The sequence below is a fragment of the Penicillium citrinum genome, assembly GCF_028827155.1.
Source record: "Penicillium citrinum strain IBT 23319 chromosome Unknown utg000003l:1.0-4596430.0:1.0-4598250.0, whole genome shotgun sequence".
Classification (NCBI taxonomy): Eukaryota; Fungi; Ascomycota; class Eurotiomycetes; order Eurotiales; family Aspergillaceae; genus Penicillium; species Penicillium citrinum.
Window position 1 is genome coordinate 2,636,649 of NW_026622688.1, and position 23,084 is coordinate 2,659,732.

General features: G+C 48.4%; 7 protein-coding genes across 7 annotated transcripts; 4 read left to right on the forward strand and 3 right to left on the reverse strand.

Annotated features, from left to right (window-relative positions):
- Positions 1-1,034: 1,034 nt before the first annotated feature.
- Positions 1,035-2,621, reverse strand: N7469_004195 (uncharacterized protein; the record flags this gene model as incomplete). Its single annotated transcript, XM_056643115.1, has 6 exons — positions 1,035-1,073; positions 1,139-1,516; positions 1,585-1,657; positions 1,728-1,790; positions 1,848-2,162; positions 2,245-2,621. The coding sequence occupies 6 exons, from the start codon at positions 2,619-2,621 to the stop codon at positions 1,035-1,037; spliced, it is 1,245 nt and encodes a 414-aa protein (XP_056502527.1).
- A 402-nt stretch (positions 2,622-3,023) lies between these two features.
- On the forward strand, positions 3,024-5,842 carry N7469_004196 (putative phosphoketolase; the record flags this gene model as incomplete). Its single annotated transcript, XM_056643116.1, has 8 exons — positions 3,024-3,186; positions 3,242-3,316; positions 3,384-3,618; positions 3,673-3,825; positions 3,883-4,192; positions 4,249-4,869; positions 4,927-5,752; positions 5,805-5,842. 8 exons carry the CDS (start codon positions 3,024-3,026, stop codon positions 5,840-5,842), a joined length of 2,421 nt encoding a protein of 806 aa, XP_056502528.1.
- Positions 5,843-7,702: 1,860 nt separating this feature from the next.
- On the forward strand, positions 7,703-8,665 carry N7469_004197 (RTA1 domain-containing protein; the record flags this gene model as incomplete). The annotated part of the gene is made up of 2 exons (XM_056643117.1): positions 7,703-7,988; positions 8,058-8,665. The coding sequence occupies 2 exons, from the start codon at positions 7,703-7,705 to the stop codon at positions 8,663-8,665; spliced, it is 894 nt and encodes a 297-aa protein (XP_056502529.1).
- Positions 8,666-9,123: 458 nt separating this feature from the next.
- Positions 9,124-10,270, reverse strand: N7469_004198 (uncharacterized protein; the record flags this gene model as incomplete). Its single annotated transcript, XM_056643118.1, has 2 exons — positions 9,124-9,875; positions 9,988-10,270. The coding sequence occupies 2 exons, from the start codon at positions 10,268-10,270 to the stop codon at positions 9,124-9,126; spliced, it is 1,035 nt and encodes a 344-aa protein (XP_056502530.1).
- Positions 10,271-10,553: 283 nt separating this feature from the next.
- On the reverse strand, positions 10,554-12,449 carry N7469_004199 (ATP-binding protein; the record flags this gene model as incomplete). Its single annotated transcript, XM_056643119.1, has 5 exons — positions 10,554-10,994; positions 11,054-11,394; positions 11,450-11,691; positions 11,747-12,112; positions 12,169-12,449. The coding sequence occupies 5 exons, from the start codon at positions 12,447-12,449 to the stop codon at positions 10,554-10,556; spliced, it is 1,671 nt and encodes a 556-aa protein (XP_056502531.1).
- A 1,738-nt stretch (positions 12,450-14,187) lies between these two features.
- On the forward strand, positions 14,188-18,144 carry N7469_004200 (translation initiation factor 3 subunit CLU1; the record flags this gene model as incomplete). The annotated part of the gene is made up of 5 exons (XM_056643120.1): positions 14,188-14,224; positions 14,335-14,406; positions 14,463-14,518; positions 14,580-16,742; positions 16,777-18,144. 5 exons carry the CDS (start codon positions 14,188-14,190, stop codon positions 18,142-18,144), a joined length of 3,696 nt encoding a protein of 1,231 aa, XP_056502532.1.
- Positions 18,145-18,970: 826 nt separating this feature from the next.
- N7469_004201 (uncharacterized protein) lies at positions 18,971-21,739 on the forward strand (the record flags this gene model as incomplete). Its single annotated transcript, XM_056643121.1, has 1 exon — positions 18,971-21,739. The coding sequence occupies one exon, from the start codon at positions 18,971-18,973 to the stop codon at positions 21,737-21,739; it is 2,769 nt and encodes a 922-aa protein (XP_056502533.1).
- Between the last annotated feature and the right edge of the window lie 1,345 nt (positions 21,740-23,084).

The window sequence follows — 23,084 nt, forward strand, 5'->3', positions numbered from 1 at the left end:
GCATCATGCATTCTTGTACACCGTGCAGAGAGATATCAAAGTAAAAAGTACTTTCCAAAATTACAAGGTTGTAATTGCCTACCTAGTAGCTAGGTAGGCAGTTACAAAGTATAAGTACACTGGAGTGTACTTACATATATTCTGCCAGAGTAGCTGGTTACTAGGTACCACCTAGTACCTAGGTAGTTGGTATACAGTCTGGACTACACACATGAAGGGAAATGACCTGAGAATACGAATGAATTTCAATGCCCATCAACTTGATGGATATGGATATGAAATCCACAATTATACCCAGTACTAGGGGCTTCTGCACTATCAAGGTTAGATCTGACGGCCTTTATTATCTTGCAGATCTTGACTGCTTTCCATGGCTCACATCCCTCGGGAAGCGAAATTAAATCTCGACCACCGATCGCCTTACTCCCGATCAGAAACTTTGAAAATGCTCATCCTAAGGTTTCTTCCCTACGGAAAACCCGCATCGTGCATTACACTAGGGGATCAACCTTGAGAGGGAAATCCGGGAAGCAGATTCCCCCGGATGCAAGCTGTCGAATCCGCTCACTCGGGCCCGATTGATACGTCACATCCATTCCTCTGCTTGATGGATTACAACCCAATGATATGGTGGACGGACTCCCCGACCGCTAGATCTTCAGCCAGGTTGGATTGAAAGATGCATTGGTATGCAGGGACTTTATCGCCGCCCCCTACGAAGAATGACAATATAATATGGCTGGAACTTTTGTGAGATGCGTGCCTCGAACTCTCTTGCAAGGCACTACACATTACATATTATTATTCTACTTGACGCGTCCTTGACTTTTTCCACCAGTGATGATATTCTTCACAAAAGTACCAGAAAAGAAAATAAGATGTCTAAACGTAAATACGTCACATCGAGATTTGGAATTAATTAATAAATGAGTACAGTAGTTACAGTACATTGCCCATGCTCCGTATTCAACCATGGGGGTGTCGTATTGCCAGTTTTTTACTCCCTATGTTGTATTCATCTTGTACACAAACATTCACGACCGCGAGCGAACGATTTGGTATGCCATTTCAAACTGCAAGAAGGTATCCCATTAGCAAACCATATCTTTAACTTTCCCCCGTGTTGGAATTGACTCACCTGCTCATTGGTTTGGCAAATCAGTGTGCGGGGCCCCTTGCCGCTGCCCTTGGAGATATCCTTCACGGTCTGATTATCCTCCGCCCCCTTGTCATTAGCGTCCGAGTCGATCGACACGCCTAGACTCTGGCATTTCTCGGCGAGGGTTTTGCGCAAGAGTGCACTCTTTTCGCCGATGCCACCGGCGAAGACGAGGGCGTCGACCTCGCCGCCAAGCTTGACATAGTAGTTCCCAATGTATCCCAGGATGCGGTCAACCACGATATCAAAGGCGAGTTTATGCGCCTCTGATGGTGGATTTTCAACGGCGATCTGTGAGAAGTCTGTCGTTCCTGTCAGAGCCTTCCACCCTGATTTCTTGTTCAGGATATCTTCCGCCTAGCCAAGTGTCGCGCACGAGTTAGTGACTCGTGAGAAGATGATCAGAGACTGGGTTCTCTACTTACCACGCTCAGGTGCATATCCTTAGTGCTTGCTGGACTGAGACTACCAGCTTGATTTGTGTAGTGGAATACCAATCTATACGCGATCACAATCAGCATCACTATACTCGGAGGTAATTGCTGTGGACATGGCCCGTATCACTTACGAAGGATCGATATCACCACTTCTTGTTGCTCCAGGTAAGCCTGCTAGAGGTGTGAGGCCCATCCTGTCATTTCGTTAGCAACTGAATCCAACTAGATCGGTAAAGGCAGCAGTATCTCACGAGGTGTCGATGGATTTTCCTTCCTTAATGGCACAAATCGAAGCTCCACTTCCAATGTGCATCACGATCAAGTTTGTATTTTGAACTGGCTTTCTCAAGAATTGAGCCACAGAACGAAGAATAAAAGAGTAACTGATTCCATGGAATCCATATTTTCGTAACCCGTTTGCTTTCGCGATCTCCTGGTTGATTGGGTATGCCTTCACGTGAAGGGGCATGGTCTGGTGGAAGGCAGAGTCAAAGAAAGTGATGCTTGCTACGCTTGGAAGCTCTTTCCTGCATAGTCGAATAATTTCTAAAGCAGAAAAGTTATGCCTGTCGCGAAAGAGAAACCTGTCAGTATCTATATATTGCAATCCAGTGAAATTGGGGATATTCTTTTATCTCCATCACATACAGCGGTGCCAGGTCCTCTAGCTCCTCCAAATGGTGAAGTGTCTCATCATTTATTTCAATCGCTTCGTGATAGTCGCCGCCGTGGACAACCCGATGACAAATGTAGGCGAGATCCTGTTCGCTGGCGACCTGGGCTAGATCGGCATCGCTAAAGCACCGTTTCAGGATATATTTGAACGCATCTTGTGGTGTACTAAGATTGTCCTGTGGTTCCTCCTTCTGCTGAAAGTCGCCTCGCTGGTATTTAAAAGTGGCTGGTGGTGCAGTTATACCTGACACCTGAGCATCTGCAATGGCGCGCGGGGGATTTTCAAGTGCATAAAACGTCACCTTAACCGAGGATGAACCCGCATTGACGGACAGTATAGCTTTAGCCATAGCAGTAAATTATCAGCAGGAAATATAGCGACTACTTGTTGCAATAGTTGAGGTTAGAAGTATGGCTCAAGAGTCTGGTTGGGCGGTTGGCGCAAAAAGAGGTGATGTCAGGATGGTCGATATGACGTCGTCAAAGAGAGAAGCCCCGGCTTGTAATATACTAGCACCCCTCAACAGGTTCTGGACAGACATGGTATGACCCATCAATGTGGTAATTGCCTGATCCATGCATTTTTCTTTGTTGTCGCATTACCTCTTCTTCTCAATTAATCTCTTATCTTCAACTTTGGTCTACAGTACAGTACTATACAATTTACGTTGTCTATCAATTGTGTCCGAAGATCCCGTACTTCCCTTCCCGTGCCGATCGGACTTAAATTTAGGCTCAACCAAACACTCGCAATGCCGGGAGAAGTCATCGACCATCCAAATCCAGCCCCGTTGGCATCACAGCTACCGGATTTCTTAGAGAAATTGGAAGTTCGAATCTCTTCTAATTCTCTCAATCAGCAAGCATGCGATGCACTACTGAAATTCCGAAAAGCAGCTTCATACATCGCCGCAGGTAAATTAAAGCTTTGCAGACTGTACATTATTGGATATCACTAACAATTCACCAGCGATGATATTTTTACGAGATAATACTCTTTTGAGGCGTGATCTAACCCATGATGATATCAAGCCTCGCTTGCTTGGTAAATAGACCCTTTCCTTTATTTCTTGTCAATCTACTGGTATGTTATATGCTCACACTTTCCCCAGGGCATTGGGGAACATGCCCTGGCCTGATATTGGTATACTCCCACCTGAATTACCTCATAAGAATGAGAAATCTAGATATGCTATACGTGGTTGGCCCAGGACATGGGGCACCTGCAATCTTGGCTTCCTTGTGGTTAGAGGGCTCCCTGGAGAAGTTCTATCCTCAATATTCTCGGGATGCTTCAGGTCTTCATAACCTCGTCTCTTCATTCAGCACAACCGCTGGCCTCCCAAGGTTTTTAGCACTACGTATCGTTTTCTTTTTTTGAACCATCTAACCATTCTATAGTCATATCAATGCCGAAACCCCCGGCGCCATCCATGAGGGTGGAGAGCTAGGGTACGCTTTAGCCGTATCATTCGGCGCGGTTATGGATGATCCCAATCTCATTGTTACGTGTATAATCGGAGACGGTGAAGCTGAATCAGGACCTACAGCTACGTAAGTACCACCAGTATGCCCCACCATCCACCTAACTGCAGCATCTAATCGAAGTAGCTCCTGGCATGCAATCAAATACCTGGACCCTAAGGAATCCGGCGCTGTTCTCCCTATACTTCATGTGAATGGATTCAAAATTAGCGAGCGCACAATATTTGGTTGCATGGATAACAAAGAGCTCACGGCTCTTTTCACTGGATACGGATACCAAGTCCGCATTGTGGAAGACATAAACGATATTGATACAGACTTGCACTGCTCTATGTCTTGGGCTGTGGACGAGATTCAGAAGATCCAGCAAGCTGCTCGATCTGATAAGCCAATCCTCAAGCCAAGGTGGCCGATGCTTGTTTTGCGTACTCCGAAGGTAGGTTCATCCAATAACTATCAACAAAAAGCCCTTGGGCTGATTGTATGCTATAGGGATGGTCTGGACCTAAGCAGCTCGATGGCCAATTCATCGAGGGCTCTTTCCACTCTCACCAGGTACCACTACCAAGGGCCAAGACCGATAAAGGGCAATTAGATCTGTTACAGAGCTGGCTCTCTAGCTATCAACCTCAAAATCTCTTCACGGAATCAGGCGACGTTGTCGATGAGGTCAAGTCTGTAATCCCGATCGATAATTCCAAGAAGCTGGGCCAGCGTATTGAGGCTTATAACAAACACATTGCGCCGAAGCTTCCTGATTGGAAAAACCTCTGCGCAGAGAAGGGCACACAGGAGAGTGCAATGAAAGCCGTCGGCAAATTCATCAATGAGACCTTTATCCATAATCCACACAACGTTCGGCTATTTTCTCCTGACGAGTTGGAGAGCAACAAGCTCGATGCCGTGTTCGATAGCACCAATCGCAACTTCCAGTGGGATGAATTTGCCAACGCTCGTGGAGGTCGGGTCATTGAGGTGCTCAGCGAGCATCTGTGTCAGGGATTCATGCAGGGCTATACCCTGACCGGTCGAACAGGCATATTCCCATCTTATGAAAGTTTCCTCAATATCATTCATACTATGATGGTACAATACGCCAAGTTCATCAAGATGGTGAGTTTCAATATCTGATTCTCCTGATAGGGACTCACTCACTGACTCGTTGAACAGGCCAAAGAGACCCAATGGCACGGCTCTGTCAGTAGTATCAACTACATCGAGACCAGCACTTGGGCTCGCCAAGAACATAACGGATTCTCTCATCAGAACCCTTCTTTCATCGGGTCTGTTCTTAATCTCAAACACACGTTCGCTCGTGTCTATTTGCCTCCAGATGCAAACACTTTTCTTTCAACAATCCATCACTGCTTGAAATCAAAGGATTACGTCAATCTCATGATCGGTTCCAAGCAGCCGACACCGGTTTACCTATCACCGGAAGAAGCAGAGAACCATTGCCGGGCTGGTGCGTCTATCTGGAAATTTTGCAGCACAGACGATGGCTTAGACCCGGATGTGGTCTTGGTTGGAATTGGTGTTGAGCTTATGACAGAAGTCATTCAAGCCGCCGCACTTCTGAAAAAGCGCGTACCATCCCTGCGCGTCCGAGTAGTCAACGTGACTGATCTGATGATTCTCGACAACGAAGGACAGCACCCACATGCTTTGGGAACTGAGGAATTCGATAGCCTGTTCACTAAAGATAGGCCCATTCATATAAACTACCATGGCTATCCGGCTGAGATGAAGGGGCTACTATTCGGCCGACCACGACTTGAACGAGTCTCAATAGCCGGGTATATGGAGGAGGGCAGCACGACCACTCCATTTGATATGATGCTGTTGAATCGTACTTCTCGCTACCATGTAGCCCAAGCTGCTATACGTGGCGGTGGCAAGCGCAATGAGAAGGTCCAGATCCGTCAGCACGAGCTGGATGCCGAGCTCCAGCATGATATTGTCCACACGCGGAAGTACATCATTGAGCACCAGGAAGGTAAGTCATTCACTGTAACTCGTCTCACTGTGAAAATTAACACAACTCCCAGATCCCGAGGGTATGTACGATATGCCAAGCTTCTCATAGAGGTGTCTCAAGTAGATATAGTCATCAATTTTCAAGATTTCCTGGAAGAAAGCATTCGTCGATTGTAGTATGCGAAGTAGATTGTAGAAGCAGGAAGGTCATCAAGCGTGCAAGGACCTTGATGTGCCCCACGCTGCCGACCCGTCTTCGGCAAATTTTCGGATGCTGTGCCGATAATGGGACTCATCGACCTCCGGGGAAGTGACAAGATAAAAGATTTGTAGAGTCCACTAGGCCCATGGATGAATTATCGAGGCTACCGAGGTTGGCCTATAGCCTCTAAAAGAAGATACCGAATCAAATAATGGTCATCATGTCCCCACTAATTACTTAGGTGATGGATAATTGACTACGCTCGACGAACATTATAGTTAGTATGTGATTTAGCTAATAAAGAATAATGCTCGCCATGTCCCAGCTGTCCAGGTGTGTTCGAGCCAATTTTGCCTGAACATACTTGTAGTATGCCTCAGAATATCATGATGTAATAGTACCTCATACCTCTTTCGAGACCTTGGAGCATTTCGAGGCCCAACTTGTAGAAGATACCAGTAGGCCATGATCTCAAGATCCTTGTTTTAACCATCACCAACCTTGTGATATCCCACGTCAGCAAGAAGACTATAGCCCCACCAACTTCATAACTGGAAGCCTCTCAGGCCTGTATGATACAGGTCTACATAAGCAATTTTAACTGGCAGCACTTCGCGAGCGCAGCGAAATACTCTCTGTGTATACCTTAATTTCAGATAAGGACCACCGCATACAGGCTGGCTGAGTCAAAGTAAGTCAGCAGTACTCCGTACGGAGTAAACAGCTGCGCATGAGGTCCAAAGGATCAACTCTATATGTTGATTGAAGAAAATGTTGCCTAAAGTCAATGCAACCAATTCTAGACTCTTTAATCCGAAATTCGCCCTTCGAACCAACCAGCGGCATCGTTCGGACGCGAGTATTGACACGGACACGGACACGGGGTGTATCGGATCGGAGTCAGGAAAAGAATATGCCCGCGAACCCTCCACGACTCGGGGGCTTGGCAACATGAGCCCCCATCCGAACTAAACCGAAATGGGAGGATCTTGCGAGGAGCACGCAGAGTGAACAACAGCGGAAATGCATGTCGGTCCGAAATCCTGTCAGATCAAGGCCTTTTCTTTGGTTCTTGGACTTTGATGTCATTTTTCATAGGGCGGAAGACCATCTCGCATGGCGAGTTCGATCCACTTTGTCATGTTAAAGACCCCACCTATACAATTTTTTTTTCTGATTCATAATAGTAAACCCGTTCGAGATGTGAATGCTTGCGAGTCATTGCAAGTTGTGATTGGTTTTTACCTCGTAGGATTTTGGATTTGTGGCCCAAAGATATCATAGTAAAGGACGGCTCAAATACCATGCGAGTTCCCTCCCATCTCGTATAGCTTGCGAGCGAGCCATTCAACTTATTTGTATACGTTTGGGCGCTAGCGCCACTGCTCAGCCTTGATACTATCTATACATACTGCTAAAGTCTTCAGGAATAAGTCTTTCTTGAATAGACGACTCAGCTCTCCTCTACTTCTCTCACATAGGGACCTTAAAATCCAGCTTTCAAGCATTGCCATTTTACACCAGGCTTCTTTCATTCTCGCCCAAGCCAAAGCTGTTGCTTTCTTCCAACACATCGAAAATAACCGACTTCTCGGCCAGTCATTTCTTATATCCGGTGACATCCGAAGAGTCAAGCCCGATTCAAAACAATACCAATAACCTCATTCGCGTATCCTGATCACCTAATACCTGCTTTATTCACTTCACCAACTTATAACAACATTTCCGAGCCTGAGGTCTTTCATAGAATCGAGGGATTCCTCTACTATGGATAGACAAGAGCTACAAATTGGCTGCCATGCCAAGATTGAAGGGCTTGACACCTCCTATGGATACGTTCCGACTCTCGGAGCCGGTATTGCCTATTGTGTTCTTTTCGGCCTTTCGATGCTCTTACACACCTTTCAATTCTGCTGGAAACGAACATGGTGGGCCTCAGTCTTCTCTGTTGGATGTCTGGTAGAAGTGATCGGATGGGCAGGTCGAACTTGGTCCTCGGAGTGTCCATATAACTCGACCGCATTTTTAATGCAAATTTCAACCTTAATCATCGGTGAGTCGTACAAGGTAAAAGCTTACTTTTCTTTATTTCTTCGCCAGGCTAACAATCAATCGTTTACAGCTCCGACCTTCTTTACCGCCGGTATTTACGTTATTCTCGGCCGCTTCATTCAAGTCCTAGGCCGCGAATCTTCCATCTTGAAACCAAGTTTATATCTTTGGATCTTCTGTACTTGCGATGTGATATCTCTGGTCATTCAAGCTATTGGTGGCGGTCTGGCTTCTGGCGAAGCAAGCAAGATTAACGGCAACACTGCTCCTGGGACACACATCATGGTGGCTGGTATCGTCTTCCAGCTCTTTTCGATCACCATATTCGTCCTTTGTGCCGCTGACTTCGTTCGTCGTTGCTTACGTCTTCGTCTTTTGCAAAACCTGGATGGTTCTGCTATCCCACTATTTGCCGCAACAATTCTTTCCGTGGTTTGCATCTACATAAGAAGCATTTACCGTACAATTGAGTTGTCACAAGGGTGGTCAGGCTACCTGATCACCCATGAGAGTTACTTTATTGCACTAGACGGTGCTATGATGATTGTCGCTGTCGCCGTCTTTAACGTTCTTCACCCTGGCTGGCTGCTTCCTCGGAATGTAGCTACATCTAAGAGGGAGGCTCCCTCTGTTGACGATGTCGAGTTGAACCACTCTTCAGAGCAGAATGGATCTTAAGGCCTACATTTGACAGGACAATTCGTCGAAGAATCAGTTTTTCTTTTGTTTCTAAATACCCATCGTGCACACAGATACCTCACTCCTTCGGGCCCACTACCTTGAATTTTGGACGAGGCTTATAATGCTTTTAAGAGAGTTACAATAGAATAGAAGTTAAGAAGGAATAAAGAGGTATCAAATTTGAAACTACAAGCATGTGAAAGGGAAACAAAAAGAACCACCAGACGACACTGAAAAAGCCCACCTCCGCCGAAGATGGATAATCCTCTCAACCCAAAGCAGACAGTAGAGCCTCCGAGGACTTGGGACGAATATGACCGATCCGTAGAGTAACAGACTCAAACTTCATCATAAATAAAAAGCCCATTCAGCAATCAAGCGCCACTCAAGATATAAAATAGACTCAGAAATTTCTAGCAACCCCATAACACCCCATACGCGTATAAAATCAGGCATCATACACCGTCCACGGCCTCAATCCAGCCAAAGGTAGCGCCGATCACAATGGCGGAGATGGCCCAAACACTTCCCCAAATAGCGGCACCTTGGACGGACACATCCTTAATGGTGCCAGCAATTTGCACAGTCGTATTAAGCAAAACGCTGACTGAAAGAACAAGCGTCCTGGAAACAAGGATACGGGTCTTAGTTGAAAGCTGACTCCAGGTCTTGCGGTAGATAGCTACAGCCAAGTACTCATCTTCATGGCTTGGAGGATGCTCTGTCTTCACCTCATTGTCAGTGTGACCCGTAGAGCTAACGAACAAAAAGTCACGAATGGCGTATCCAGAGGGAATGAGCGTCAGGAAGAGGACGGGAAGGCCAGCGGGCCCAGCATGGGCAGCGCTAATGTCCGGAAGGCTTTCAAAGTGCACGACGAGCTGAGCGGGGAGCCATGTTGCATAGCTACCATAAAGAATAACACTGAAGATTGATGTCGCCGCAAGAATAGTATAAATAGTAGTGGGAGTGTCCTGTAGAATTGTTCGATTGGCCACTGCACCGGACGGGGCATGAGAAATGTCATGGACCGAAGCAGGTCGGCGCAGAAAAGCGAACGGAATTACAGTCGACAGAATCGTAATCAAATAAGATGCCAGGGTCGAGGTCGGTCGTACTCCATAGAAAAAAGAGAGTAGCGAGAATGTGGGTTGGTGAGTTAGGAACAGGAATGATGCGACATCCCAGCCTGCGCAATCGAGACACCCTCTTGTTAGTAGGAAATTCCCGTTTCAGAAGCTGCACTATCCTTTATTGATGTGTCTAAAGTCAAAAGTGTTCCACGTACTGTCAAAACCAAGAGACCAGGCCAGTCCAACCTCCGCGGCTTTCCATGCCACCAGTCCCCCCCACTTCCCACCATTCCTCGAGATGTTTACTAACCAAACCAAGCTCGCCTTGAGTGACATCTGCGGTCAACGTAAACAGAATCGAGCTCGCGATAAGGCTTCCAAATACAACCAGAGCGAATCGAGCTGGCGAGGGGATGTGCGCCAATGACGACGTAGATGCCACTGCCATAAGCGCGTCTTTTGGGTCGCGCGCCTGAGAGGCGGGAGCTGTCTGGTCATTTGTCGAGGAAGTTCTCTTTCTCGGAGCCATATTGAGCTTCGTACTGCAATCACTGGTAGTAGCTTCGTATACTGAAGTAGCACAGAGCAAGAAAAAAAGAAAGAACGAGGTTGGGAGAGCGTGGAATGTTTGGTCGGCGGTGTGTGCGGCGATGATGTCACTACTGAAGCTTCCAAGTCACATCTTGGCAGTTTTCAAGGCCAACTACTCCTGACATCAAAAACAAAAAGAAGTAAAAAGTGTGAAAGAACAAGAAGATAATATATTTTAGAGCTAGAAATTTACACGAATTTGAATGGCTCCAGCACTTTGTCTAATTGTCTTTGTCATCCTCGCTCTCGGCCACAGCAAACTCAACTGTCCCGCTTTCATTTCCTTTGGTATCTCGCACCACAATGCGATATTTGCCTGAGTTCCAAAGATCTTTGATAGTGAGTTCGCGTGTACGGCCAAGACTCTCGATGTCACCAATGCGCTCCAGAGTGAGTTCCAGATGCTTATCGAATCCTTCGATTGCGCAAATCTCCCGGAAAGCAAGCTGCATGGGGACAGAATCGGCGCGGACCATCGCTCGCGAATCGATAGTGAAAATATTCTCGTGGTCATAACTTTGGATAAAGTCGGCGCGTGTCATAATCTCTCGTGCTTCGTGAAGAGGAATTTCTGGCAAGATATGTCCCTTCTCAGGGTCGTAGGTCTTTTCCATTTCCTTCTCACGTTCCACCAGGGCCTTGGCCAGAACCATGGCAGCAGACTGGGTTCAGATATTAGTATCCGAGCTTGAATCGATGACTATGCTGAAAGGAAACCTACCGAGTACTTTTGCTCGTCCATCACATCATCGTCCATTTCCATTCCGAGGATCCAACACTTGTTGAGCACCCAGGTTTTTTCGGCCCGGCAGATTTCATTGCAAGTTCTGACAATATCGGGAGACTTGGCCACTCGGTTCAAGAAGGAAAGACGGCCACCCACCTTATCGTAAACCTCCTCTAGGATCTGAGATGGTAGATTCTCACCATAAAATTGCTTTCGGTATCTTTTCAGAGCAGTCATAGCCTTATCCTTGGGCAAATCGGTGACAGGAATAACCTCCATTCGGGTCGCATAGCGCTTCAGGCGCTCATATACCCAATAGTCATCGCTGTTCATGACTATTGAAAGATGTCAGTCGCTGAAAGTTCCACAGTATCCTATAAGATAACTTACTCGTTGTGACAAGGCCGCTAGCAGCCCATTGCTCGGCACGCTGCTGGATCATCTCAAGCAAATCTTGGCCATCGTGATCATCCCGCACCAGGTGAGTGCTGTTGATAATAAGAACAAGAGGCGGTGACCCAAGCTTCCTCCTGCTGAGAGCGACTTTCTCTAGTTTATTGAAGGCTCGCTCAATATCCAGCAAGGCCGTGGTGTCACGTGGTCCACGAATGCTGAACAAACTTCCGATATAGCTATATGTTTGTTAGAGAGTATTCACAAGACGGATGAAACAAAGCAATTACTTACTCCTCATGGAACTCGTAATCAAGAGCCTTTCCCAGCCGGATTCGGAAAATCTCGAGGTCAGCATGAGCCTCAAACAGGGCACATCCATCACCGTTGATCTTGCGCATTGATTCAAGAAGCATAGAGGTCTTTCCAGTACCCTTCTCGCCGATGATTAGATAGTAGTGGCCGCGACGTCGACCGGCTATAATGTCATCGATTTTCATCTGCTCGTCCCGTACAACCCAATGCTCCTCGTGTTGATATTGATGCTTGCCAGATACAACGCCTGCTACTTCCAGGGCAGGATCGCCAGGGTTGAACGCATTATCCATCTTGTCCAGTATCAAATACTTGTAGTACTGATGGTATGAGTAGCCCGCAGCTCTGAAGCAGAGTTAGTCAGAAGATGAGCACAGTACAGGGTCAGATATCAGGCCTACCCAAGAATAGCGATAGATGCGGCTGTCGTGGCCGCTGTCTCCAGCATCTTCAAGATTGTGGATTTGAGAGTAGGGTCATCATTCTTGCGACCGCGACCCTGATCTTCTTCGGAGTCATTCTGATCTGTCGGGTCGGGGTTGTATTGACCCATGTTCTTTGGATCAGAAGAATTAAATCGTACGCCTTGGTAAGGGAGAGTTCTTGGTGGAGACCTGAAGGTTCTCGGCAAGCCCTGACGGGCAGCCCGAGACAGAGGTTGTGCGAGCCTATTCCACGGCATTATGGCAATTATATCCCAACAAATTATCAGAGACTGTGATATGGGGAATTTAGGCCACAAGTGTCTAGACTCTCGGTGGGAGAATCTTGATATAGAGACTCCTTTAGGAAATTTTACTTCTTCTTCTCCTCCTCGTTCTTCTTTTGTCCTTTTTCTTTTTCTTTTTCTTTTTTGCCAATAAAAAAAGAGAGAGAAAATTTTAGTTGCCAGACATGTATTACCGTTAGAGACTGCAATTAGAGCCGATCAATGCACTTCGTAGTACACTGTAGGGGGTTTTTAGCTGGATAGGTTCCGACGCCACATCACAAGGGGCGACGTGTTATGTAAAGAGAGCGGACGGGCAAAAAGCCCAAAGAAGCGTGCAAATATGACAAGGATCGATACAAATTGAATCAGAATAAATAAAACAAAAAGAGCGAAAGAGAATGAATAGTGCTTAGAGAAGAGAGAGAGAAAAGGAAGGGAGAACATGCGTGTTGTGGCTTAGTCGCGGTGGAGTCCCCAGCCCCGATCGACCAGGGCTCTGATAGGCTTGGCGATTCTATTGGGGCTTCACGAGATTGTGACGTGTGAGAGAGTGTGCAATTGGAGGAGATGAATTGGCCAAACTATGATTTGAGTGGGCTGAAAATGTCCTACTGTAGTATACATTCAGCTTATACTTGATGTACTGCATATACTAGAATGTAGTAGGTAATATTCAGTTTGGCACTAAATCAGGCTACTCTCATGATTGATGCAGCATAACTAGTTAGTACTTTCATTAGCTTGGAACTACACCAAAGTATCTTGGCTTTGTCAGTGGGGGAAAAGACTGCATTCATGCCAATCATGATAAAGGGTAATCTGAACTCACTTTCCCTACACTGGCGCATTGGATTAATAGTCAGTATATATACACTACCATTAGCTCCTATGTAATACATAGTAGGTGTAACTAATATGTAGACCTGCTGTTGACCCAATGAACCACCAAAAAACCTGCTGTGATCGGGAAGCTACCCGGGTTTGGAGGAGCTCGGTAGGTGATATACCCCATTAAACGCCGTACTACTACTGTCAACGCTAAACAATTGAGGCCAATGTGATTTTCCAAGATGAATATTTTGAGCAATCATTACACAATTAAGTTCTGAGTCTTTAGTGGTCGTCCAAGGCCAAGGGCGCACTCTCAAGTACTATGTATACACCCGACTGTATTGGAAGAGCCGTCTCAACTATAAATGGCCACAATGACTACTGTATATACATGGTATATTCAAGCTTGACTGTAATCTGTGGGTACAGGCCCATCTCATACACTGTATATACATAGTATACCACTCTCTACCAGGCCAATCCTTTTATTACTATCCATGACACATCTCTTCACGCAGTGGAGAATTCTCTCCGCGGTGGCTTCCCCGAACCCACCGCCCGAGCACTTCCGAGGGTATGCCGCATCCCGCGAAATTTTCTCCTCCGTTCTACCGCTTCTCTTCTTCACCAGACGCTTTTCCTTTTTGCATCCATTATCTGGGGTACGGGGGTTTTGGAATTTCTTTTCTGACTCAATTGCCCTAATTCCTCTCTTGTACCATAGCGACTTCTTTTTTTTCTCTTCTCTCTTCCCAATCCCCGCGGGTCCTCACCTTTTCTTCTCGCCGCCGTTTGTCTCGACTTCACATCGCGCGTGAGATAGCTGCCTATCGCAAATTGACTTTGCTGGAGCTATTGTTTATAATCACCGATCATAATGGCTCAATCCAATGGAGAATTGGAGCACTCGAAAGGTCCGCCTACCCCTCGAAGCTTTCCCGGACACTGTCACACGATACATCGGAACGCAGCATACAACGTGGCAGACCGCAATAGAGTACTCATATATCTGACCATCATCTAGAGGTTCCCCCAACTTCTCAGGAACAGACCAACGGCGACCACCCCGATGGTGTGGAGGATGAAACTGCTGGTGGTATGTGAGATAATTCGAAACCAATTTGAAGCTGTGGTTTTCTGACCTGTTTCAAGGCCTTTTCCAGATCACTGTGAAGCTGCCGCATGAGCCTTACAAGATCCAGGTCATGGTAGGTTATTTCTGATTATTGATTGAAAGAATCGGTTATCTGACACCGTGGTCTTCTTTAGGTATCGAGCCAAGAACAAGTTCAAGATGTTCGCCAATCCATTGTCGAACTGCCTGGTACCTTCCAGTACACATGCTTCCACCTGGAGTTTAATGGATCTCGTATCAACGATTTCGTTGAGTTGTCCGAGGTCCCTGGCCTTCAAGCAGACTCCGAGATCACCCTGGTTGAGGATCCCTATACTGAGAAGGAGGCCCGCATGCACATTGTGCGATTGAGAGAGCTTGTCGGTGCTGCCGGTGATCGGGTCGATAGCCTGCACGGCATCTCTGCCGGTCTTTCGCTGCACGACGACATCTCCGCTGATGCCGCCCGTGCTGCTGAGTCGGACAAGGACCACTCGCTTCTAAAGTACAACTTGGCTGGTCCTTCTTCATTGCAGACCATCCTGCCCAAGCCCACTTCGCCTCTGCCCAAGACCGTCAAGTCTATCTCGCTGTCACCATGGAACCCTGTGCCATACAACCTCCGCCAGAAGGGTCACCTGCTTTACCTTCAAGTTCTCTCCAACGAGGGCGAGCAGTTCCAGATCACTTCGCACGTGTCAGGATTCTTCGTCAACAAGAACTCCAATACTCGGTTCGACCCCTTCCCCAAGGCTATGCCAAAGGGTGTTAAGGGCAGCGCCCACTCTCTGCTCACTCTGATCTCTCAATTGTCCGCCTCTTTCAACGCTTCTTTCGAGGCCCTACAGGAGTTCAACAACCAGAAGGACCTTCTCACCACCTTCCCCTTCCAGAACGCCATCCCTAACAGCCCATGGCTTGTCACCCCGGTGTCTTCCAGCCAGAACGCCCACCAGCCTGACATCACTCGCTCTCAAGAGAGCTACCTGATCTCTGGCGCGGACAATGCCGAGACTCTGCGTGACTGGAACGAGGAGTTTCAGACCACCCGTGAGCTACCTCGCGACACTGTCCAGGACCGTGTCTTCCGCGAACGTCTGACATCTAAGCTGTTCGCCGATTATAACGAGGCTGCTGCCCGTGGCGCTGTTCTGGTCGCCCGTGGTGAGGTTGCTCCTCTGAATCCCACCGAATCCCGCGAAGCCCAGATCTTCGTGTACAACAACATCTTCTACTCGTTCGGTGCTGACGGTGTCGGCACTTTCACCTCCGAGGGTGGCGATGAGGCTGCTCGCGTGGCTGTCGGAAAGGATGTTCTGGGTATTAAGGCCGTGAACCAGCTTGACATCCAGGGCCTGTTCACTCCTGGTACCGTCGTTGTCGACTACCTTGGCAAGCGTATTGTTGGCCAGAGTATCGTTCCTGGTATCTTCAAGCAGCGTGAGCCTGGTGAGCACCAGATCGACTACGGTGGTGTTGAGGGCAAGGAGGTCGTCGCTACCCACCCTGACTTCAAGCCCGTGTTCGAGAAACTTTCCAAGGCTCTCCGTATTAAGCAGCACCCTGTCTGGGACAAGGATGGCAAGCGTCATGACCTCGAGGGCAGCGTTGAGACGAAGGGTCTTTTGGGCACTGATGGTCGCAAGTATGCCCTTGACCTTTACCGCATGACCCCCATGGACGCCGCGTGGCAAGAGGAGGATGGCAGTGATGTGTACCCCCACCGTATGTCAGTTCTGCGATTGGAGCTCGTTGAGTCTTACTGGCGCCACAAGATGAGCGAGTACGTGAAGGCTGAGGTTGAACGCCGCCGTGCCGCGAAGGCCGAAAGCAAGACTGAGGAGAACTCCGAGGAAAAGACCGAAGAGTCTGCGGACCAAGAGCGGGTCGATATCTCTGGATTCCAGCTTGCTCTCAACCCTGATGTCTTTAGCGGCCAGGTCCCCCAAACTAAGGAGGAGAAGGAGCAATGGGCCGAGGACGAAAAGGAGGTCCGCAGTGCTTGCGACCACCTGCGCTCCAAGATCATCCCCGACTTGGTTAAGGACCTGCACGATGGAGATGTTGGCTTCCCTATGGATGGTCAGTCGCTGACACAGCTCCTGCACAAGCGTGGTATCAACATGCGCTACCTTGGTAAGTTGGCCGAGCTGTCCAGCGAGAAGGGACCCCGTCTTGCCGCTCTCTCAACCCTTCTGGTCCAGGAGATGATCGCCCGTGCCTTCAAACACGTCTCTCACATGTACCTGAGCAACGTACCGGCTCCTTTTGTCGCTCCTTGCATCGCACACCTGCTGAACTGCCTGCTTGGCACTGATGTCAATGCTGCCCCCCCGCGCTGAAATCGACGAGTCGCTGCGTGAGATCTACCCCGAGGGCGATTTCTCCTTCGAAAAGGTCACCCCCGCCTCTCTTCGCGCTGAGATCGAGAAGCAGGTCACTATCCGTTATCGTTTCTCTCTGGACAAGAGCTGGACAAGCTCTCTCCGTCACCTGCAGCTTCTGCGTGATATCTCTATTAAGTTGGGTCTCCAGCTTGGTGCCCGCGAGTTCGCTTTCACAAAGGATCAGGTTAAGGAGGCACCCATTCCCGTTGCCAATGGAAACGGTCATGACGAAGGTAGCAAGAACAAGAAGAAGAAGAAGGGTGGCGAGAACAAGTCTCCCAGCCGCGCCCCTGTTGAAACTAAGCCTACAGTGACCATCACTGCCGATGACATCTTGAACATCGTCCCCTTGGTTAAGGATGCCTCGCCCCGCAGCTCCCTAGCCGAGGAGGCCCTTGAGGCTGGCCGTATCTCGCTTATGCAGAACCAGAAGCAACTGGGCCAGGAGCTCATTCTGGAGTCTCTCTCGCTGCACGAGCAAATTTATGGCATCCTTCACCCTGAGGTCGCCAAGCTTTACCACCAGCTCTCTATGCTCTATTATCAGACCGAAGAGAAGGAGGCTGCTGTTGAGCTGGCCCGCAAGGCTGTCATCGTCACTGAGCGTACCCTCGGTGTCGACTCTGCTGACACCATTCTGGCCTACCTCAACTTGAGTCTGTTCGAGCATGCTTCTGGCAACACCAAGACTGCTCTGGTATATATCAAGCACGCCATGGATCTCTGGAAGATCATCTACGGTGCTAACCACCCCGACTCCATCACCACCTTGAACAACGCCGCCGTGATGCTGCAGCACCTCAAGCAGTACGCCGACTCTCGCAAGTGGTTCGAGGCCTCTCTATCCATCTGCGAGAACCTCTTCGGCAAGCAGTCTATCAACACCGCTACCATCCTCTTCCAGCTGGCCCAGGCTCTTGCCCTGGACCAAGACTCCAAGGCTGCCGTCGGCAAGATGCGTGAGGCCTACAACATCTTCCTTGCTCAGCTCGGACCCGAGGACCGCAACACTAAGGAAGCCGAGACTTGGCTGGAGCAACTTACTCAGAACGCTGTCTCCATCGCTAAGCACGCCAAGGATATCCAGGCTCGCCGATTGCGTCGTGTCAACATCAACCCCCGTGTCTCTACTATGGGCACTCGTGTCCAGCCTCAGGTCGGCCAGACCGCTCCTGAGACCGCTGGCGCTGGCGCCGCTGACCCTAACATTCACAACCGCAGCATTGACGAGCTGGTGAAGTTCATCGAAGGTGATGCTGGTTCTTCCCGCACCAAGCAGAAGAAGCGCACTGCCAACCCCAAGCTCCGTGGCTCTAAGCAGTCTAAGGCCTAAAACCCTTACTTCTTCACAGCTTGATTAGACCTTGATACGTCAATACCTGGTTTCTTCTTTGCCATTTTTTGTCTTAACAATAAAATTCTCCATTATCTTGTTTCTTGGTGCGGCCGCGGTCAAGCTTGAGCGGAAACCTGTTTTATTATTTTAGATCTCTCTCCTCTCCTCCTTTTTTTTTGTTCCATGCCTTCTTTGTCTCTTGAATTTGTCCAAGATCACTGAATATGATCTAGATTTGGGATTCGGTTGTATTATATGGCCCGATACCTTGGTATGAATGGATGAGGAAGGTCTATCGGATACATTCACGAGTTTTACTTTGCATATGATAATATGAATTGGTTCGTTGATGCATGACTGGATTGTCTTTGTTCTTTTGGTAATTCTCTACTTAAGTTGAAGAAAATTGGTTTACTATGTAGTGGCATTCACTCATGTATCTTTCTATGTTGTCACGCTTGGAATCGGATGAGTCTGCGCTTCACCGCATTGGGACCCGCATTTGTTTACTTTGTTCTGCCCGCCGCCTCCGATCTCCCTTCAATCATCCTGACCTCGCATTTGATAGCGCGTTTTTATCAGAGCCTATTTAGGCTGCATTTGATAATTTTGTATCTTTTCACCCTTATGGGTATATTATCAACACATTAGATATGCTTGGAGGCCCCAACTTGTGAACATGCACACTCGCAGCAGTGATTGTGCTGGAAGGCTCTATTCTTGCGGTACAGTTCAGATACGTCTTCGCCTCGCCATTGGCATCTCTAATAATTCATTTGCAGATCTAGCATTTAGTACATAGCATTGTTTTCGAATATTCCCAATGGACGACCTACAAGCGACAGCAAAGTGGGCGAACCGCATCTTACGCCCTTTGACGTCCATTTACCGTCGGCTCGAAAAACACCAAGAAACGCTGGCAATAATCGCTGCCGAGTCGAAGGCAGAGGATGGAGAGACTGATACTGCCGAAACTCACGTGCTGAACGAAGATGAGAGCGCGCCTGTCCAGGCCAATTATTCTGGATCAGATGCGGACGAAGACGACCCTGTTTGGATACCCGGCAAGAAGCTTGACCAACGACGTCTTAAGCATAGATACTCGAACCGAGGTGGTCGAACTAGCAAAAGGCGAACAAGGATTTCAGTACACAGCCCGGAGACGAACCGCACCTTACCCGGCGCAATTGAGTTGGCAACACCCTTGATCACTGGAAAACGATGGGAGGAACCGCCGAGTGCGCAATCACAGGGATCTGCGGAACGATCGAGGACTAGGAATTCTCGGGGCCAGACGCAAGCTTTTCGTGATCGATACAAGCTCCAAAAGAGCCCGTGGCAAGAGTTGTTGGACCTGTCAGGAGATACAGGGTTTGCTGACATAGCACGCAACCTCGACCGTGTTCTCCAAAACTTCCTCTGTAATACTCGGATATGTAGACAAGCAACGACTGACGCGGGAACAGGGCCCAAGCACGGTGCTCGTTCTTTAATGTCTATGGTTACTCGATGTTTGCCGGAGTTCATAGCAAATGAACAAGAGATGCAAAATGAGATGGAGGAAGATAGAGACGATAATGTGTGTGATGCATACTTTACCGAGCTTGAGTCTTTTTATGCACCTCATGGTAGGGGCTGGAAGCCCTTACGCGAAGCTGTTCGTGCCCAGGGGATTCACCTGGTTTCCTCAATGATCCGAAACAGATGGGTGACCGATTCTATCGCATATGCTCTGATCGAAAAATGCCGACTTGATGAACCAGATGCATTCGAGGCGCTACTATCAACCTTCCTCTCTATGTGCCCCTCCTATCCGTACCCCGTTGCCGTCAAACCTCCTGTCGAATCTAGTGTGCCGGGGGATCCTATTCGGCTATTACGCAAGTATGCATCTTACGGACCATTGCATCGCTCATTTATATTCGACGAGCTAGCAAGGCTTCTTCAACGTGGTGTTCTGCCACCGCAATGGGTGTCGACGAAAGTCTGGACGAGCTGGATGACTCGAGCCATAGTATCTTTCTCCAGAGAGGATGGTGATTACGCGGCTGCCTCGCGATTGCTTGAAGCTGTTCTCATGAGCTCAAGCGATGTTCTAATGACAGCTGGTTCTGCGCAGGCTACCCAACTTCGTCAACCCCGGCGCGATATCGGTGCAGGCAGAAGAACACGGGGTTTGTCTACAGGGAAATTGGACAAGTCTGACTTCTTAAGCCCTTGCCCGATACCTGTTGAAGATGCGCTAAGCAATCATATTACAAGTCTCTTGTCAGCATTATGTGGTATGCATATCTCGCGATCTCGTGGTCTTGATGAGCATAAAGAAAGGAACGGCACTAAAGCCGGTCAAATGATCAATTACGTTTTCTACATAGTGGAAAGGGACATAGAAGGGAAGCCGTTTCGCTTGGCTACCGCAGCTACTTCGCATCAGGCCTTTAGGCGGGGCTGTGTCATTATGGCAGATTGCCTTCTACATTGTAATGATGCCCTGCTCAGAGACGATGATGAGCACATGATACCGCCAGCGCCTAATCTCGAAGAGATCTGTGAATATCTGTCTGTTCGATCTGACTTGGTAAAGGAACTTGCCTTATTCGTGCAGCAGGCGTTCCGCTGCTTTGGCGGTGCCACTGAGAATGAACATTTCGGCATGGGTCGAGACATTCGCTGCATGGTTTCGCGTCTGCTTCACTTGGGCGAACTGCCTTGTCTTTCAGAACTTCTACGCCAAGTCGCCGTGGAAACTGCTATGCAATTTGCAGAAGGAACCGGAGATCCGGACGACCACTTGTGGGCAATTGAGATCCAAGAAACGGCCATTGTACTCAGCAACGAGGAAAAAACAAGCCCTGGCTTTACCGATGACCTGCCAACGCCAAACGTGAGCAGAGGCTATCGCTGGGAAGAAAGTATTGGCGAATGGGTGGCTCGAACGCCCGCGTGCAAACCAGATCCTGCGCCTAGAGTGATTATCAGAGGACGCAATTCAATGACCGCCAGATCGCTTCCATATGTTCCCTGCTCAACTGACAGTAGCTCGCCTGAATCGGACCACTCTGCGAAGATTACATCGAGTGTGACATCCTCTCCTACGTCGACCGAACCCACTTCTGTTGGAGCGAAGCGCAATTTTGCGATGATGGATTCCTCGCCCACTCGTCCGGCCAAACGTCGGCGGCCAGAACCGGTGATTGTGGAGAATCCAGAAACGAGCAAAGCGGTTTCCTTTTCCCCTAGGATGGTAACTAGCTCCTCTGACCTGCAGCGGGAGCCTTCCCGCCGTCGTATCTTGCGTGATATATCGACTCAAAAGCGGGGCAATCAGCGACCTGCCACGAGGAGAGCCGATGGAAAAAAGGTTGAGGTGGTGATCATTAATCAAAAAGAGACCGCCGCACGCGAGGAGCGCCCCCAACCTGTTAGAGAACCGGTTGAAATGCAGGTCCACCGAACAATGGAGCGGCGAAGGCCCAGGCAACGGGAATCAGCTGGTGCATTCGGTAACAAAAAGATAGTACGCGAACCAACTAGGCCGAGAACGATCATTCCCTATTCGGAGGATAGTGACGACGAGCTTAGCTTTTTGTAAACACGCATCGGCCTTCTGAGAAGGGAATATGGATAACTTGGACTTCTTTCGAAGTCTGATGTCTATCCACGGTTCACACGGATCATCAATTTCTTACCTTGCGAACGGACCTTGTCTAGAAATTGAGGTGCTCTCTTTGATATTGGGTTCGACCCAGCTCGACCGAACAGGGCCGAAATTACGAGGCTCAATTTTCCAAGAAATCGGTGGATAGAGCGGGGAGTGGGCATACAGTACATTGGGGTGAACAGAATTGGTGTTTGGGACCTGGCATGATATGATACCCTTGGATCGTGATTGGCGTTAACCTTATGTACATTAGCATGATTTTTTCTTCTTCCCCCCTCTCTTTTTGCTTTTTCTTGTCTCATTCTTGTGCTGTATTGCTTGCTTTAAGCCATTAGGATTCCTGTCCTAGTTGTACGGGCCGATATCCGATCCATCTTACTCTTTTGATACTTCGGATCAGCAGTCTCTGTGTTTCGGATCTGAGGTTATTTGTCTTCGCATGACACCTGTCAAAACCTTGAGGTGTTTCGAATCATGCAGATGTTCAGATTTGACAAGGAATGTATTTTATCTGTGGTAGGAAGGAATTAGTTTCGCCGAGGGTCCTCCAACGGCGCATACACTGCATTTGGCAATGGGAGGTTAGTGTTAGGTGACGAGGTAAAAATGGAATGCCCTAGACATACCCAGCACTATGTTTGTACTTAACATTCAATCTATTCTTGTTTCAGCCCAATGCAAATAGTATACGGCTGGTTTGGGGCATTCGTGGGTCAAATAAACCGACTATCGGGTTTAGTCGACTCATTAGGGTTCTTTTTAGAGGCTTTCGGGAGATTAAAGGTCTGACATAGATTGGCCTGCCAAGAAGTTCCCCGAGCCAACGGGAACACACTTTTGAACTTCTCACACTTTGTTTCTTTTAGATATTTCGGCTATCAGATGAAGAGTTGGTCAGCAAATGATAAGCAATGTGCTTGATATATTGTGTTTCATGAATTTGCTCGCTGTGATAGCATCGTGCGTGGGCGCTAACTGATGCTGTACATACAATACAGTACTCTATACTCCGTACATACTCAAACAACATCAAACACACCAACCTCACCAACCACGCAGAAATCTTGGTCCACGAATCCACTTCTGTCAAGCTCCTCCGCACTTTGCCTCCCCCTTTCTCCACCTCCATACAGCGGATTGGACAGCGGACAAAGCAAGGGCCATTCTCAAACACCCCGGCACGCTGACGAGGATCAACGCAAATTCTAGCGGGCGTCTATGGATTCCTGCTCAGTTCTGGCCGCTCACTGGGTGTTTCAGCGCGAGCCAGTGACAT